This window comes from Podarcis raffonei, chromosome 10 (assembly GCF_027172205.1).
Source record: "Podarcis raffonei isolate rPodRaf1 chromosome 10, rPodRaf1.pri, whole genome shotgun sequence".
NCBI lineage: Eukaryota > Metazoa > Chordata > Lepidosauria > Squamata > Lacertidae > Podarcis > Podarcis raffonei.
The window spans coordinates 75,977,090-75,993,228 of record NC_070611.1 but is presented as its reverse complement, the minus strand read 5'-3'; the positions used below and the strand labels follow the sequence as shown (position 1 = coordinate 75,993,228).

Sequence of the window (16,139 nt, the reverse complement as noted above, 5' to 3'; positions counted from 1 at the left end):
TCACAACTAAGAAAGGTGGAACCAAAATGTTTAGCTATAAAACAAATTAAATTCTGTATCGTTAGACACTGTAATCAATATATGGTTTATATTTGCATCTTATCCTAAGAGCACCCAGTACAAATTTGTGTGAGTGCTGTTTGAGGCTCTCATGACCCTCTCTCTGACCAGCCCTGCCGGATGAGACGAAAGGTCTGTCTAGTTCAGAATCCTTCTCTTAGGGATGCCTAAAGAAGTCAGTCTTGGCCCATTGTTCCAAGAAATGGCCTGATGTGTTATGTACGTAGTTAAATATGTATTACGAGGGGTTTTTTTCTCTTTAAAGTTGCAGATTTCTGCAGAATGGAAGAGAATTATCAGTAGAAAATATGTGCAATCTACAAACTGCAAACCTCCTCCTTTCACAAAGTGATTCTGCCAGAGAAGTTGACCATCAGAACACTTGAGCAATAGCCCTCCAAAACAGATACTCCTCAGGGCCACGTGACCTCTGGCTAAAGTCTAGCTACCGTGGCTAATAGCCATTGATAGACTTTCCCTCCTCCCCATATCTGCCCAAGCCCACTTTAAAGCTTTTTAATGTAGGGGAATTACAGCATCTCCAAGCAGCCAAACCCAAAAATTTCTTATACACTGTGAGAAGCAGTTATTTTGGAGGGGTGAAGAGTGGCGAGCGACTGTCCTGAATCCACGGGCAATAAATAAGGCTGATGCATAAAATCACTCTGGGCTTGGGATAGGGAGTGCATTAGATTTGCATTCAATGGCAAACACACCTCATTTGCACTGTTTCCAAGGTTCTGAAACAGGCACCCTATGAAACCTGAATTTTGCAATACAGTTCTCCGGTCAAGTAACACATGCAAAAATGCATTATACAGTGGTACCTCGGGTTAAGAACTTAATTCCTTCCGGAGGTCCGTTCTTAACCTGAAACCATTCTTAAGCTGAGGTACCACTTTAGCTAATGGGCCCTCCGGCTGCCACTGCACCACCATCGCACGATTTCTATTCTCATCCTGAAGAAAAGTTCATAACCTGAGGTACTATTTCTGGGTTAGCGGAGTCTGTAACCTGAAGCGTCTGTAACCTGAAGCGTCTGTAACCCGAGGTACCACCGTACAAGGAGAAATTGCTTTGCAAAATTGCAACAAACGAACACGAGTGTATACACGAGTGTATTAGGAGAGCTTTGCACTAAAATGCTGATGAATTTTCGTGAGGACTTAGCAAAGATTCCAAACTGCTGTTAAAATGTAGGAAAATGAACTTAAGAGTGGCGAAATGGGAAATGGAGCAAAACTGAAATTTGGAGATTTGCTCATTTCTACTCTGGACAGAGCAAATCCAGCACTGTGAACATTTCACAGCTTTCCTGACCTGCACGGAAAAATGAATCATTTCGTGCTCAGTTTTAAACCAGCCAGCCTGGATTATTCCCCCATTTCCCAGCATGATTTCTGGTTTAAACTTCTGGAATGATGTTAGACACCATCCAGTTAAAAAAATTCCCTGCTTTCAATCAAAGTGGTGCATGCAGATGAGCAATTCCTATCCCACCCCCATCACAAAGGAAACCTTTCCTGGGTCTGAGGGCTACTTCATGGACACCTTCATTTCCCTTCGCTTCTCACCTGGCACCTTCCTGCTGCATGGATAATGGTGGGGCACCTGTTGCCTTTGGAAAGATGTGGAGAAAGTCAGTTTTAGATGCTGATGCTTCTTCCAGGTAACCCAGTGAGGAGAGTCAGGCAGGAGTTCTTCCCAAAAAAAGGTCCCCAGCTCTTCAAGCATCAATCACAGGCCCTAAAACTAAGCTGCACCCTTCTTGTATTGTGTGGTTCCAACTCTGGCAGGAAATAAGGTTTATACTGAGTGCTTGAGCTGGCCCTGAAGAAGACACGTTTGCATCAGCAGAAAGAAAAATCAAGGAGTCCAGAAAAATATTTCTCTTCTCTCTCCCCCCCCCCTCGGGTTTTTCTTTTAATTGGCAGAGAAGTTTGGAGTCGTGAGCGAAGGGTGGGGTCCCAGGGGGTTGGGGAATACCAGTGTTCAAGCCAGGCTCTTGGTTAGGAAAGGTGGAAGAAAATCTATTCAATCTCCATTTAATTCACACTTTCTGAAGCAATACGGGAATCAAAGCACAGCCCGCCTTTTCAATTTGCACATCCCCGAGATCTTGCAATGCAAATCTCCAGCCAAGTAACGTGCAGAAAAAATGTCTGAACTAGGGTAAAGCGTGGCTAAAAAGGCATAAGTTGCTGAAAATAACATACAAAAACTGAGGAACGTTTTAGGGGAAATTGTGTGTGTGTTTTTAATAATGTTTTTAAAAGATACAGAGTATCAAAATAACTGTACAGGATAGCTTACAAAATACTAAAGGCACTTAATTTTAAAAAATAATACAATATAATACAGAATGATGCTATAAACAAACAAAAGGTCTGGATGGGGATGGGAAGGGTAGTGATTAGGAGCTTAATTATACACACCTCAACAGTAAACAGAAAATCAAGAGTCTTGTCTTGAGCTTATACATTGGTGTACAATGCAGAACATATAGTCAAATCTCCTTCACTTAATGGTTAAAGTGTACACGTAACTAAGTATAAATAAATAAATGAATAAATAATTTTTTATTTATACCCCGCCGTTCCCTGTTCAGAAAAACGGGCTCAGGGTGGCTAACAACAAATTTAAAACACTTAACTGATGCAACAAAAAACAGCATAAAATACAGGATAAAACATGAATAACAATAAATTCAGAACTCAAAAATCAATTTGGGGAGGGGAATCCATCCAATAAACATTATATGATCACCAGCGCTAGCTGGCTAAATAAGTCCTATAAGGATGAAGGGAGCATGCTACTTGTGTGTCAATATTTTTGCACTTTGTACAATGCTCAGAGCACCTTTGGAACAGATGAGCAAAGAGACCCGCCTGATAGAATACGGAACGGTGCTGCTAATGTACATTTCAAATGATTATCTAGTGCTCTGACTTCCACACCACTTGTTAGTGAGGGGAATTATATCCCTTCTTCTGACCCCCCAAAACCTTCCTCAGGGCTTCCTTCACCTCCTTGTTGCGGAGGCTGTAGATGAGGGGGTTCAGCATGGGGGTGATGATGCAGTAGAGTGTGGAGACCAGGGTGTCCACTTCCAAGGAGTAGCCTGCGCTTGGGCGGTTGTAGTTGACGTTGGCCATCCCAAAATAGATGATGACCACAACTATGTGGGCTGCGCAAGTGGAGAAGGCCTTGTGCCTGCCGGTGTTAGAGCGGATCCGAAGGATGGCCAACAGAATGAAGATATACGAGATGACCACCAGGAGGAAAGGGCTGATCCCCACAAAAATGCTTGCTGCATGAAGGGCCATCTCGTTGACATAGGTGTCACTGCAGGCGATCTTCAGCAGTGGTGGGACATCGCAGAAGATGTGGTGGATCTGGTTGGCCCCACAGAAGGTCAAGTTGGTAGCCAATGCAGTGTGAATGGCAGAGTCCAGGAAGCCCCAGATCCAAGAAGTGGTAGCCAGAGGGACACACACTCGTCTGCTCATCAGGTGAGCATAGCGCAAGGGTTGACAAATGGCGGCATAGCGGTCGTAGGCCATGACGGCCAGCAGGGCACACTCAGTCCCTGCAAAGGTCATCAGGAAGAACATCTGGGCCATGCACTGGTTGTAGGAAATGGTGTGTCTCTGGTGCAAGAAGTTTACCAGGATCTTGGGGATTGTGACGGACGAGTAGCAGACGTCCAAGCAGGATAAATGGCTGAGGAAAAAGTACATGGGGCTGTGGAGGCGTGAATCCAGCTGGATCAGGGTGAAGATCATGGAGTTTCCCACCAGGGTGAAGAGGTAGATGGTCAGAAAGAGCAGGAAGAAGAAGGACTGACCTTTTTGGACCCCAGAGAAACCCAGGAAGATGAATTCGGTTACCACCAGCGTCCGATTGCTGCCTTCCATGGACTGCATCAAGGTCAACTCTGAGAAGAGAGCGGCAAGGAAGAGAGATCAATGTGGGCAGAAGAACGTTCTTGAACACACATGTGGAATCATGGGCAGAGGTGGGCTTGTTTGTTTTTTAAAAGATTTTTGGCAGAAGGTAACTGAAACCATCAACATAACTGTATGCAACAACCTTACACTTGCAGAGCAAAACATCCTCTTGAATTATATACCCAGCACATGGAACCTTAGAAAAGGACAATTTGGGTGGACTCTGTGCCCTTACCACAGCAAAAATAATAAATTGCTGATGAATTGGAAAAATAAAAATGTGGTTCCCTTCTACGACTGGATTGAAGACTTGTACAAACTTGGAACATATGAACAACTTGCATATAAACACAGATTAAAGGGCTGAATGCCAGTACAGTGGTACCTCGCAAGATGAATGCCTCGTAAGACGGAAAACTCGCAAGACGAAAGAGTTTTTCGTTTTTTGAGTTGCTTCGCAAGACGAATTTCCCTATGGGCTTGCTTTGCAAGACGAAAATGTCTTGCGAGTTTGTTTCCTTTTTCTTAAAACCGTTAATACCCAGGGAATCCGTGCTTCGCAAGACGAAAAATTCGCAAGACGAAAAAACTCGCAGAACGAATTAATTTCGTCTTGCGAGGTACCACTGTATTTACATTGTGAGGGGACAAGGAAAGAGCAACCAAGTGGGGACCTCTTGAATCCACACGTCTCCATCTTGACGTGCAGCTCATATTTGCCTAGATAACGAAGATGCATTTGGAAACTGCTTTGATAGGTCTGTAGATGGGGGACCCTGCTTCCAACTACTTAGCTGGGATTTACTATGTAGGTTTCTTCTATGAAAAAAGAAGAACATTAAATGCAGGTTTGTTGAAAATCTCGTCTGAGACCACAATGGGGGAAACTTGGGGGAAAGCTGTAAGGGTCATCATTTTAACTGAGGCCAAAAGAGATGGGTTTAGTAACTGCCTGAATTTGAAGTCTGATTTGAATTGGGAAAGAGCTAGTATTTAGGGTCCTCTATTCCAACCACCATTCCATTCCAAACAGTGAAAGCTGGACCTTAAAGAAGGCTAATCGCCGAAGAATGGATGCTTTTGAATTCTGGTGCTGGAGAAGACACTTGAGAGTCCCATGGACTGAAAGAAGATCCAACCTCTCCATTCTGAAGGAAATCAGCCCTGAGTGCTCACTGGAAGGACAGATCCTGAAGCTGAGGCTCCAAGACTTTGGCCACCTCATGAGAAGAGAAGACTCCCTGGAAAAGACCCTGATGTTGGGAAAGATGGAGGGCACAAGGAGAAGGGGACGACAGAGGACGAGATGGCTGGACAGTGTTCTCGAAGCTACCAGCATGAGTTTGACCAAACTGCGGGAGGTAGTGGAGGACAGGGGTGCCTGGCGTGCTCTGGTCCAGGGGGTCACAAAGAGTTGGACACGACTAAATGACTAAACAACAACAAATTCCAACCACATGGAATTCAAGAATCTCAGCTAAAGCATCCCTGATCCATCCCTGAGGCCATCCAGCCTCTGTTTAAAAGCCTCCAAAGTTGGAGAGTCCACTACCTTCTGAGAGAGTCCGTTCCACTGTCAAACATCTCTTGTCCTCAGAGAGTTCTTCCTAATGTTAAGTCTGAATCTCCTTTCTTGCCATTTGTCCTATCAAAAAATATTACTGAAATATGTAGTTGGAGGGGGGATTTGTTTAAATAAAAAGCAGATTACTGCAGAGCAGAACAGAAATATCGGCAAAAAATATAGGAAATTAACAGATGGGCTCATCCCAAAGTAGCTAACTGGATGATACCAAATAAGTTGACCATCAGGACACTAAGGCAGTAGTTCTCCCCAGCAGATGTTTTTCTGTGATATGTTACGTTTCTCTAACTTTTAACTACCCTGGCTAATAGTCTTTGATATACTTTCCCTGCTTCTTTAATTGCATCTAAGCTCCTTTTGCAGTTGTTTAAGGTAACGCCATTGTGGCCTTTTCAGGCAGCAAAGGCCATAAATTGCTTATGCACTGTGAGAAGCCGCCCTGAACGCGTCTGTCCTGAACCTACAGCTGATGAATAAGGCTGAACCATAAAACCACTCTGGGCTAGGGTTGCGGGAGATACTAAGATTCAGTTCCCCTCCCCCTCTTTCCTTTTCCTTCTGTGATGGAACCCCTATTTGGGGACTTCCCTGGCTTTTTTCTGGCCCACGTAGGACCTGTCTGGATAGTTGGCCTTGGTGAAGATTTGACGTTTTCTCTCCCCAAACAGTTTTTGATCTGGGCTTCCACTGAAATGAGGCTGCATTTTAAGTTGTATTTTATTCCTGTTTTTAAGTTGTATTTTAATCAATAGTTTTTATACCTGATGTTAGCTGCCCTGAGCCCAGTCTTGGCTGGGGAGGGCGGAGTATAAATAATTTATTATTATTATTATTATTATTATTATTATTATTATTATTAAAAGGCAAGCCTACTGAATCTGCTCCTTCTGAAACAGCATGCAAACTGAAATCCAGCCACCCTTCACACTTCAGTGCTGTTCCCCTGTCAAGTAATGTGTACAAAAATGTGTATACTGGGTCTGTGGACATGGACACACACACACACTGCAGATAACATGCAAACATGTGTTATACAGTGGTACCTTGGGTTACAGACGCTTCAGGTTACAGACTCCGCTAACCCAGAAATCGTGCTTCAGGTTAAGAACTTTGCTTCAGGATGAGAACAGAAATTGTGCAGCAGTGGTGCGGTGGCTGTGGGAGGCCCCAATAGCTAAAGTAGTACCTCAGATTAAGAACAGTTTCAGGTTAAGAATGGACCTCCAAAATGAATTAAGTTCTTAACCAGAGGTACCACTGTATTGGGGGAAATTGCTTTGCAAAAAGGTGTACATTTGGAAAAACAAAAAAGAACACCCCCCAAAAAAAACACACACTAACTTTGCACTAGAATTGTTGTGCTTGTTGTTAGAAATAGAATTTGTATACCCCCCCCCCCAGATCTCAGGGTGGTTCACTACATAAAAGATTTGCCCATCTCTATTCTGGACACAGCGAATCCGACTCAAGCAGGTCGCTGAACACTCTGAACACTTTGAAGCTTTCCTCTTCTGCACAGAACATGGAATCGCTTTGTAGCCAGCTGTAAATCAGGCAGCCTGGATTATTTCCCCTTTCCCATATTGATTCAAACATCCTGCACAGACAATGCCCAGTTTGCATGCTTTTCAACAAACCAGTGCACACAGACAAGCAATTCCTCCTCCGGACCCCATTGCAGATGGAACCTGCGCAGGTTCCCTTATGTTTCTGCTCCTCACCTGCCATCTTCCTGCTGCATGAACTCAGGTGATTGCTGCAGAGTCAGACAAATGGTGGGGAGAAAGTCAGATTCAGATGCTGCTTCCAGGTGACCCAGGGACGAGAGCCAGACAGGAGGGACAGTCCCAGGGACAGAGAAGGTGAGAGGCGATAGAGGGGGTTTGTGGATTTCAGGGTCCCCACCTTCCACAGTGCCAGGACTGGAGGCAAACCAGGCTCATGTTCTGCCGAAGAAAAGGTCTCAGTTTCTGACTGTGTTTCAGGCACCACCTCATCTCCTAACACCTGGCTGTGTCTTGCCCATGGACCCAGCTCTGGCAAGAAAGAAGGTTTTTATTGTTTGAGCAGCCCCTGAAGAACATGCATTTGCAACGAAAGGAAGAGAGATCAAGAAGCCCAGGAAAAGACACCCCTCCCTCTGGGCTTTATTTTTCGCCTGGCAGAAAATGCTGATGACAAGGGTATTGGGCGGCACCCAAGGGAGTCAGGGAATTGCAATGTTCAAATCAAAAAGGACTGGCTCTTATTTAAAAATGGGGAAGAAAGTCAGTTTAGTTTTCATTTAATTTCACACTTTTCCATTTTTTTGGGGGGGGGTCAGATGGCAAAGGTGGTTGCTCACGAGTAACCAGACTGGACTCCGATCTGTCTCTTATATGTTTTATTTAGGTGCAAAACTATTTACAGTGCAGAACCCCAAAGTTCATGTCTGCCTCAATCGCTAGCAGAATCCGGGAGTGCTTGTTTCCTGGACCTCCCCCAACATAAAAGTCTTGTTACGCCCAGCCTTTTCCTTCCCTCTTTGCGCTTTAGACCTCTGTGCAGGGTGGGCGATGGAAGGGGCGTGCTTCCCTCCTGGCTGGCTTGGCCAGGAGCGGTGCTGAGGCTCCCACCAGCACCCTCTGGTCCTTTCACCTCTTCCTCACTGGAGGTGGGGCTTTCCTTATCACTGGAAGAGGAACTGCTTTGCGAGATTTTCAGAGACTCCCAGTAACACAACTGCCCCTCTGTTTCCTGCCCCTGTTCTAATGGCAGTTCCATGCAGCTGTCCAGTCAGGGAATGCATACAAATACGCGTGGATAAGTAGGCATATGTTTCCAGAAAAGAGATGGAAAAAGCATTTCTTTAGTGAGAAGGAGAGCATAGGAGAAATTTGCATTAACATACTGGTGAATTTTCATGAAGTCTTTAACAAAACAACCACCAACCACAATCTAATGTGGAAATGTGAAAAACTGAATTTAAGATTGAAAACTGAGAAACAGAGAGAAATCAAGAGTTTCTCTTGGGGAAGAACTTTGTAGAGACTCCATCCAATGGCAGCGAAGGTCGTCTGTGCAGCAGCCAATCAGGGACCACGTGAGAAAAACCACTAGTCTTAATCTATTTATTTAAGAATTTTCCTACTGTGGTAGACTTTCAAAGCAGATTCTTACTCTATGAATCCCATTCAAGCAGAGAAGACCTTGGCAAGGAGATGTTGGCTGCCCAGAGGATCAGCCCAGGTAGGGCATGGACAGGCAGGTGGGCTCCTAGCAAGAGGGGAGAGGCACAATTTTTGTGCTCCCCTGGGCCAGGGCCTTTGGCAGAGACCAACCTGGCCAACCCTCAGGTACGCCCCTACATTCAAGCATGGTACCCAAAACAGAAATAACCTGGCCTTCATCCAGTGACGCTGGAGAGAGTTGCTTTCTTACGATCTATCATAGGTGTTAGAATAAGTCAACAAATGGAAGAGTGCAGGGGCCACTTGTGCCTCCTCTCCTGTTGACCCACTGTTGATTGATTGATTGATTGATCCCATCTTTTTCTCCAAGGAGCTCAAGGCGGCCTACATGGGTGTCAGGCTTCAGGGAACTGGCTTCCTCCCCCGTGGCAGTAGATAAGCAGAACAAAGGAAAAGGAGTCTTCCTACCAGTTGGAAACTTTAATAACCACAGCGAGAGAACAAAGGAATGTTCTCCTAGGAATGGAGAATCTCCATCTCCTAGGAATGGTGGTGCTCCCAATTAATGATCCCACCTCCATACGTCCCTATTAATCTACGTCACGTCTACGTCTTGTAATCTGAGTTTGTACCCTCTGTACTTTCTGTGCTTTCTGTTCTGACCCTTTCTGAGCTCTTCTTGACCTTGGGGAGAGTGGAGGAATGCTGTCCAGAGACAGTGAATCTGTTAACCCTCTCCCTCCCAGTGTTTTCTTCTCCTAGCTGTTCCCCATCCAGTATTTCCCAGCTTCTGCCTTCTGAACTATGCCACTTAATCTGCACATGCACCCCTGAAACGAGACACAACATGAAATGCAGATCCATACATTGAAATTTGCACCTCTACAAATGTTGCAATGGAGTTCTCCAGCCAATGAATGTGTGAAAAATGGATATACTAGAGTAAAATGTTCATAAAAATTCATGTACCAGTGAAAATAACACAGAAAGCATTAAATTAGGGAAATCGCATAAATGTGCATATTAGGCAATGACATAGTGTATATCTGCAAAGATTTGCACTAAATTCCTGATGAATTTTCAAGAAAACTTTTCACAAACTTGCAAAACGATGTGGAAATGTTGAGAGCTGAAATCAAGATTGTCAAAGAAATGGAAACTCGGAGAAATCAAAATTGATCAAATTACTGCATAACAACTCTTTTAAGTTCTCAGCAAGACAGGTTAAGGGCACTAGCGGCATGGTTAAATTCCAATAACATGGAATACCCAGTTACCATCCAAGGCTATTAGCCATCAAGGGTTTGACTATACATGAAACCCCACATATATTCACACATGACTAAACCAAAAAATAAATAAATAGCACTGTGGGTCTCAGTACTGGACTGGACTTATTTGTTAGTGATGCTGAGCACTGACATTTTTGAAAACGTGAGTGTTTTAGACATGAGACATGCAACAATAAAAATGTATAGAGAGAACTCGGAGGTGACTGAAAACGAAAATGAGTAACGACAAAGAGTTGAGAAGATGGGACTGAAAACATCATTGTAAACATGAAAGCAGCAGAAATATAGATGATTGGGCTCCGGCTGATCGCGAAGCATGGGTACCCCCCACAAAAAAATTATAATTTGGAAAACATTTGGACTTTATTATGTGTATTGATGTAATTTGGACTAATTGGTATGATAAGTTTAATTTGGTAAATGGAAACTTAATAAAAATTATTTTTTTAAAAAACCACACACAATAAAAATGTATAAACTATGGCAACTACGTGGGGAAAATGAGCTCTTGTCAATCGATGGGCAAGAGATATTGGTGATTTGTGCACCATATCAGGATTCCAAAGTTCCATTAAAAAATATATATACATAAACATTTCTGTGCCAGAGTTTAGATTGTTGTTTCTTTATTCATTCATTCATTCATTCATTCGTTCATTCACTTACAAACAGTTCCACTCCCGCTGTTCCACCCAAAAGACAAGATGGGGGAATTGTTCAACACTTGTGCCATGAAGGTAGCAGGGCTGCCCTCTGTGGTGGCCATTGTGGCCAGGCAAATGCCAGGGGTATGCCTTGGCTCTGGCAGGGCTACCCTGGCACCAGCTGTGGTGGATGGGTCTGCCTTGATCTCCATCCCACAGCTTGCTACCATCCAAGCATGCCTGCAAGTCTTAAGCAGCCAGGGAACACTGAGAGTCTCATTTCTGACATCACTATCTGCTTGAAGAAGTGTGTCATTTCTTCTGGCTTTCCAGGAGCTTCCTCAGGGCTCCCTTGACCTCCTTGTTGCGGAGACTGTAGATCAGGGGGTTCAACGCAGGGGGGACAATGCAGTACATCGTGGAGATCAGAGTGCCTGTCTCCAAGGAGTAGCCCTGTCCAAATTGGTTGTAGTTAACCAGTCCATTCCCAAAGTAAAGGGTGACCACGATCACGTGAGAGGCGCAAGTGGAAAGGGCTTTCTGTCTGCCAGCATTGGACGGGATCCGCAAGACAGAGGAGAGGATGTAGAAGTATGAGAGGCCAATGGCCAGGAAGGGGAATAGTCCTATGAAAATGCTGGCTACCTGAGTCGCCATGAAATTCATGTACAGGTCTCCACAGGCAATTTTCAACAACTGGGGGACGTCACAGAAAATGTGCCCGATCTGGTTGTGCCCACAGAAGTGCAAGTTGGAGCTCAGAGCGGTGTGAAAAGCGGAATGGAGGAAGCCCCAAACCCATGCGGTAGTGGCCAGCTGGGAGCAAGCCTTGGCGTTCATGAGGCCTGAGTAGTACAACGGCCTGCAGATGGCGACGTAGCGATCATAAGCCATGGCAGCCAGCAGCACAGCTTCTGCCCCCGTGAAGGACATCAGGAAGAACATCTGGGCCATGCACTGATTGTAGGAGATGGTGTGTTGCTGGTATAAAAGATTCACCAGGATTTTGGGGACCGTGACAGACGAGAGGCAAACATCTAAGCAGGACAGGTGGCTGAGGAAGAAGTACATGGGGCTGTGGAGATGGGAATCCAGCTGGATCAGGGTGAAGATCATGACATTACCTGTGATGGTCACCAAGTAGATGGTGAAATATGCCAAGAAGAGGTATCTCTGGCCATCTAGCATGCCGGAGAAACCCAGGAGGACAAATTCCATTACCTGTGTGGTCTGGTTGTTGGCTTCCATCAAGGATATGGAATTCACCTGCAAGGAAAGGAACCTGTACAAGAAATACATTTTGCCTATCCCTGGATTCAGCCTCAATAATGAGGAACACCAACTATCTTTTGCTGGTGCATTTCTGGGGATGGAGGTAAATCTGATTCTGATTGCATTTAAAAGCTTGTCGCTTTCCAGAACAACACACAGACTGAAACACAGTCATTCTTTGCTCAAAATTCAACAGCACTGCTCTCCAGCCAAGTAACGTGCACAAAAATGGACAAATTCAGCATACAAATGCATATATTGGTGAAAACAGCATACAAAGGCAGGCTAAATGAAGGGAATTTGCATTGCAAAAGGTGTGCATTAGGCATAATGGCATACAAAAATATGTTAGGATAAATTCATTGTAAAATGTTGATAAATTCTCACAAGGACAATTTACAAACTGATGTGGGGAACTCAACTTAAGACTGGGAAGATGAGAAACCGAGAGACCCTGAATGTGACAGCATCACCCATCCCTTTGCTGGTCCTTCAGGGGGAGCCTGCATGCAGAGAGAGAGGGGCAGGTCAGTTGAAAGGCCACCGTCTTGCTTGTGAATGTCTTTTCACATCTCAAATCAGCGGCACTTGCTATTGACTTCTGTTCTGTCAATAGGTTAAAACACACACACACACACAGAGAGAACATGTAGAGGTTTGGCTTAATAAACTCTGAGAAAATGCATGAACCTCCTGATTTGATTTCAGTGCTCAAATATTTGAATTACTTAATGAATTGTCTAAAGGCAAGAAAATAAAGCAGAGTCGGGGAGAAAGAAACCATGAGATCCAACACACCTAAGTGTCAGAGACAATAACACAGTCTTGATGTCTGCCTGAATTCTAACCAGCTTAGCATGCTGGATGTTCATGTTTCCCCATCATCTGCAACTGAAAAAGCTGCAGATAAGGAAATATGGTAACACCTCTATCCTGTGTTCCACCACAGTTAGAGCTTTTAGCATGCCATTCATCCCTCCCTCAGTGAGGTCCAGCCACCCCACAGTATTCCTTAGGTTCAAACAAGTATTTCACAACCCATTCCCATCCCCTTTGCAAAGCTTCACCTCCTCACCAGGCCCCACTGAGAGACATCTTATTTCTTGCCTTTTTGTTCCTTCCTTGAACCCAAGTCCTGTTGCTCCCCGTTAGGAAGAGCTAATGATGCCGAGACCAGTGGAGTGAAGACTTCTGACACTCACTTTCAGTGCAGAACATCTTCATTTTAGGTTGTTCAAGAACCTGCAGAGCTGCTCTGCCCTGGAGAAGACCAGCGGTCTGACTCTGTAGAAGGTCGCTCTCAGCTCCAAACTTCCCCTACAGATCTTGCATCTTGCGCCTTCTCATCATCTGCCTCGATGCCCACAGAACCTTCAGTAGTTCAGCATCGTTGTCAGTCCATCTCAGGGCTTATTCCCAAGACTACCTGACGAGGAGTTAACTACGGGACATTAGAAACGCCAGCTTTCCACCTAGCCCAGGTGAGCTGGTTGGGCACCTGCCACCACAAGCATCACCCCCATTTTCCGGAAGAAGGCTGCCAATGTTTCCTTTGGAGAGCCTGCAGCGGCTCCAAAGTTTCTGCAGTTGTGTGGGGACAGAAGTGTCTCGGCAGGTGAGGATATGTTGCGAGGCAGGGGCCCTGGGGATGCCCCTGCAGAGGAAATCTGCAGGGAGTGAGGCAGGAGAGGAAAACGCAAAGAAAACAGGTGCTACTCTGAGGCTGTCTAGGAGGTGGGATGGAGCTGCAGAGAATGACATCAGAGCCAGAGAATGACATCATTCCCTCTATTTTCAAAGTCCAGTGCTCAGCTGCCCTGATTGTGTGGCCTAAATGACACCATCCACACGAGGGAGGGATCAACACAGACTTCGAGGAACTCAAGGTGTGCAGAAGTGGAATCTCCTGAAAATCTCAAGCTTACCCACACTGCTTTTATTATTATATATATTACGATACACATAAAACACTCCAGGTTTCCAGTACATACAGCAATGCATATAATATTATGCATATAACATTTATGTATAACATACATAAAATTATGCAGCAGAAATATTGCATCACATGTTCTTGTTTAGTCATTTAGCCGTGTCCGACTCTTCATAACCCCCTGGACCAGAGCACGCCAGGCACTCCTGTCTTCCAGTGCCTCCTGCAGTTTGGTCAAACTCATGCTGGTAGCTTTGAGAACACTGTCCCACCATCTCTCCCTCTGTCGTCCCCTTCTCCTTGGGCCCTCCATCTTTCCCAACATCAGGGTCTTCTCCAGGGAGTCTTCTCTTCTCATGAGGTGGCCAAAGCCTTGGAGCCTCAGCTTCAGGATCTGTCCTTCCAGTGAGCACTCAGGGCTGATTTCCTTCAGAATGGAGAGGTTTGATCTTCTTGCAGTCCATGGGACTCTCAAGAGTCTCCTCCAGCACCAGAATTCAAAACCATCAATTCTTCGGCAATCCGCCTTCTATTCCATCACATAGGATACTAAAATTCAGAGTTGGAGCGGACATTAATGACCATCTAGTCCAACCTCCTACAATGCAGAAAGCATGGGGTTTACGGAACTCCTTTATACACATTTTACGTATATCCAGGGGTTGCTCCCCACTCACTCCCTGCTCACCAATCGAAACCCTTGCCCTTGCCCCACTTCTGCCCAACACCCTAGTGCAGGGATTTCCAACAGGTCAATCCCCAGGAGGTTTTGGTAGATCGCTGCCGATCGCTGGGTCTTTTTCCTTTGCGTTGGTAAAATCGAATCCAGCCCTGCCCCCTCACTCCACCCTCCATCGTTGCACGATCTGCAGAACAGAAGACAGAGTTTACGCAGTGAGGCTGCTTGTTTTCCCAGCGACTTGTTAGCGAGTGGGTTTTCCTCCTCCCTAAGAAAAGAAGCTCAACATTTTTTTAAAAAATATTTTTTTATTAACAATTTCAGCAAAGCAAAATTTCATAACATATCATATTCATTATTCCCCCCTTTCCCCCATCAAACCCTCCCCACTCAGCTCCTCTCTCTGATTTCTCAGCACATATTATTCTCTGCATGTTATGCACTTGTACATATCCTTACATTATCTATCTATCATGTTATCAACCAATAAATTTGTGTATGTTTATTCAAACCCTGCCAGTCTTGATAGCACAAGGATGGAAGAATGAGGAAGTCCCAACGAAAGAACAGCGGCAAGAAAAATTGATGACTTATGCAGAACTGGCTAAATTGACATACAAACTGCGAGGCCAGGACAACTGTGACTTTAAGGAAAAAGGGGAGCTTTTTACAAATTATCTAAAAAGACAACAAAATGAACTGGACTCATTGGTAGAAAAAGCTCAACAACTTTGACCAGAACCTCTCTTGGGAGTTGGCCACCTCTGCCCTAGTGGACCCCCTCACAGCTTAGAGAGTCCTCTGAATAAAAGTTTGTAAAAGAAAATGACTCCTCATTGTCAATACCTGTTGTTGGACCCAGAAATATTACAGGTACTGATCCTAAAATATTTGGGAACCACTGACATAGAAGTTTGGCATTCTCTCCTCAAGAATGCAGTGAGTGCTCTGGCATCTGTTAGGATATTTCCGTTCCACCTTAAAAGGGAGCAGGATGTTTGTGTCACAGCCTGCGTATTTCCTGTCTCACAGGATGTTTCTGTTGTCTGTTCCTTTCGTTTTCTGCTTGTTGCCTGAGCAGCCGGAGCAGGCGGTCATGTCTTCCTTTGTTCTGACCAACGCTGAATAAACTGTAAATATTCTCTCCTGCTGTGCATCTTTTGCTGTGTGAATTCTGCTGATAGAGTGTGCACAAGTCCAAGAATGTGGCAATCTAAATTCTTGAGGCTTCGTGTCGCTGATTGCTGATACTGCGTGACTACGGGAGATCGATGGATCGTCTGGCACGGAGCTTGGGGGCTCAGATGGACTTTGTCTCCCTGGCAGTATCCCAACACCTTCCATCTCTTGCTCAGCCTCTCTCCATATGCACAAAGCTGTAGAGAAAATGCATCCTGCCATATAGTGGAAGCAGAAAGTCCAGGGAAACCCTACTGTCTGAACCCAGCATGCCACACTCATTTGCATGTTGGAGAGAGTTGGGCTTTTACGGGCTTTTACTTTAGTAGACAGCATCTTAAAAAGCAGAGACATCACCTTGCCAACAAAGGTCCG

At 45.0% G+C, this 16,139-nt stretch overlaps 2 protein-coding genes across 2 annotated transcripts; both read right to left on the bottom strand.

The window, feature by feature from the left end:
* Positions 1–3,023: 3,023 nt before the first annotated feature.
* Positions 3,024–3,986, bottom strand: LOC128422897 (olfactory receptor 1020-like). Its single transcript, XM_053407517.1, has one exon. The coding sequence runs from the start codon at positions 3,984–3,986 to the stop codon at positions 3,024–3,026; it is 963 nt and encodes a 320-aa protein (XP_053263492.1).
* Positions 3,987–11,013: 7,027 nt separating this feature from the next.
* Positions 11,014–11,919, bottom strand: LOC128421758 (olfactory receptor 5V1-like). The gene has a single exon (XM_053404941.1). It carries the CDS (start codon positions 11,917–11,919, stop codon positions 11,014–11,016), a length of 906 nt encoding a protein of 301 aa, XP_053260916.1.
* Positions 11,920–16,139: the final 4,220 nt, after the last annotated feature.